The following is a 1663-nucleotide window of genomic DNA, read 5'->3' as shown; positions in this document are numbered from 1 at the left end:
CTCCAACCCCACCATTAATCGTGGTGTGGCTGCCCGAGACACGGTGACAATTTGGTATTACTCAGAGCGGTGGAAAGATCAGACCCGGGACATTCAGAAAGATGGATTTGAGGGCAAAGACCCCGAACGGGCACAGCTTTGTAGCGTTATGTCACGCTGCCAAGCAGAACTATTTATGACTTTCTTGGGAGGAAGCTGAGAAAACGGAGAATGGATGGAAGAAAAAAAAGGGAAAACAAGGACAGAAGATTCATCCCCAAACCTTTACACCGAAGTTCTCATTAAAAAAAAAAACAAAACAAAACGTGCAGGCAAACCCGTTTACCTGGCCGGGGTCGGATATATCGTAGTTGTGATGGTCGATGACAGCTGTCCTTTCCTCATCAAACTCGATCCCACACTCACTGCCCAGCTCTCGCAGCGGGTCGCCTGGAAGGACAAACGGATTCTCCGTTAGGCAGCGCGTTCGGGACGCGACGCCACTCTCAGCACTCAAAATAAAAAGTAAATTCAGCTTAGAGTCACGCGATCGACACTACGAGCCAAACCCCGAGGAGCAACACAACCTCTCCCAGCTAAATTCCCATTCAAAACGTGGGAAGAAAAAAAATTGGCTATTTATCACCCATTTCCTTACAGTACAAACCTTGAGGTTCACAATGAGAAACAAGAAACTGTGTTTTCTCACCATTTTTGTTGCAGGAACTCAGAGAAGGATGAATAAACTATTTGCTCATTGCAGAGCGAAAGCAGTGTAGGAACCTGTTACAAGAAGTGGCTGAAGCGCGCTAATTTGCTCTGACGAGCGTTTGTACTTACCGATGTCCGAGCTGGCGGCGACGAGGACGCTGCCACCGCCGTCAATGAAAGCGGTGATGGTCTCCACGTTGATGTTTCCACCAAAATCTGAAAGCGCACGCCAGAAATTCGTGACTGGCTCTCAGAAATAATACCCCGGCAGAATTAAACCACAGCAAAACACCAAATCATTTTTATCGTGGCTGAAAGAACCACCATTAAAGGCCTGGAAGCATCCAGTTTGCTGCTGGGTACAAGACACAAAGGATAACGTCTACAGCGCAAGATTTAATTAAAATTCACAAAGCAGTCGGAAATCCCCTTCCAAAAATGCCACCAAGCTTCAAAAGCGCTTGAGTTTTCCCCTCCTGTGTTTACCTTCTATGGATGGTGAGAAGATGATCAAGTTGTCATACAGAAATTCTCCATATTTTATCAGGGACAGCCCCGCATCATCCGCTGTCCGGAAAGTGAGATCGAAGCCCCTGTCTGCAGCCACAAAACAAAACTGACAACTTTCGCGTTTCACGAAATCGACACGTGCAGCAGCAAAGCAGCATCAAGATCCCGAGTTTTATTTCCCCAATAAACAGTGGTGTTTTGGAAAAAAAAGGCACAGGGGCTTTGGGGCTTGGTTTTATGTGCCCCTTTGTTTAGGAGCCCCTTTGTTGCAAGGACACCTCGTTGACACCCATCAAGTGGGGACCAACACTGCAGGGGACCCAAACTACAGGTGTGGGTGTGTGGGGGAACAACCCTGATCTCCTCCCTCAACCCAAGCAGGGGCCCCCAACCCCCCCCTCTCCCCCAAGGACCCCCACCCCCCCCCCTCGGTCTGATCAGGGGACTCCAACCCCTCCCCTCC

At 49.1% G+C, this 1663-nt stretch overlaps 1 protein-coding gene across 1 annotated transcript in view; it reads right to left on the bottom strand.

Moving 5' to 3' along the window:
- KIF17 (kinesin family member 17) overlaps positions 1–1663 on the bottom strand; it is a 22585-nt gene that overhangs the window by 3361 nt on the left and 17561 nt on the right. The window contains exons 14-16 of the mRNA XM_019474707.1: positions 1177–1287; positions 820–906; positions 326–429 (exon numbers count right to left, since the gene is read on the bottom strand). Of these exons, the coding sequence (XP_019330252.1) occupies positions 326–429; positions 820–906; positions 1177–1287 (302 nt within the window). The remainder of the gene's footprint in view (positions 1–325; positions 430–819; positions 907–1176; positions 1288–1663) is intronic.

Source organism: Aptenodytes forsteri, unplaced genomic scaffold (genome assembly GCF_000699145.1).
Source record: "Aptenodytes forsteri isolate BGI_AS27 unplaced genomic scaffold, ASM69914v1 Scaffold61, whole genome shotgun sequence".
NCBI classification, from domain to species: Eukaryota; Metazoa; Chordata; class Aves; order Sphenisciformes; family Spheniscidae; genus Aptenodytes; species Aptenodytes forsteri.
This window is presented reverse-complemented; position numbering and strand designations above follow the sequence as displayed.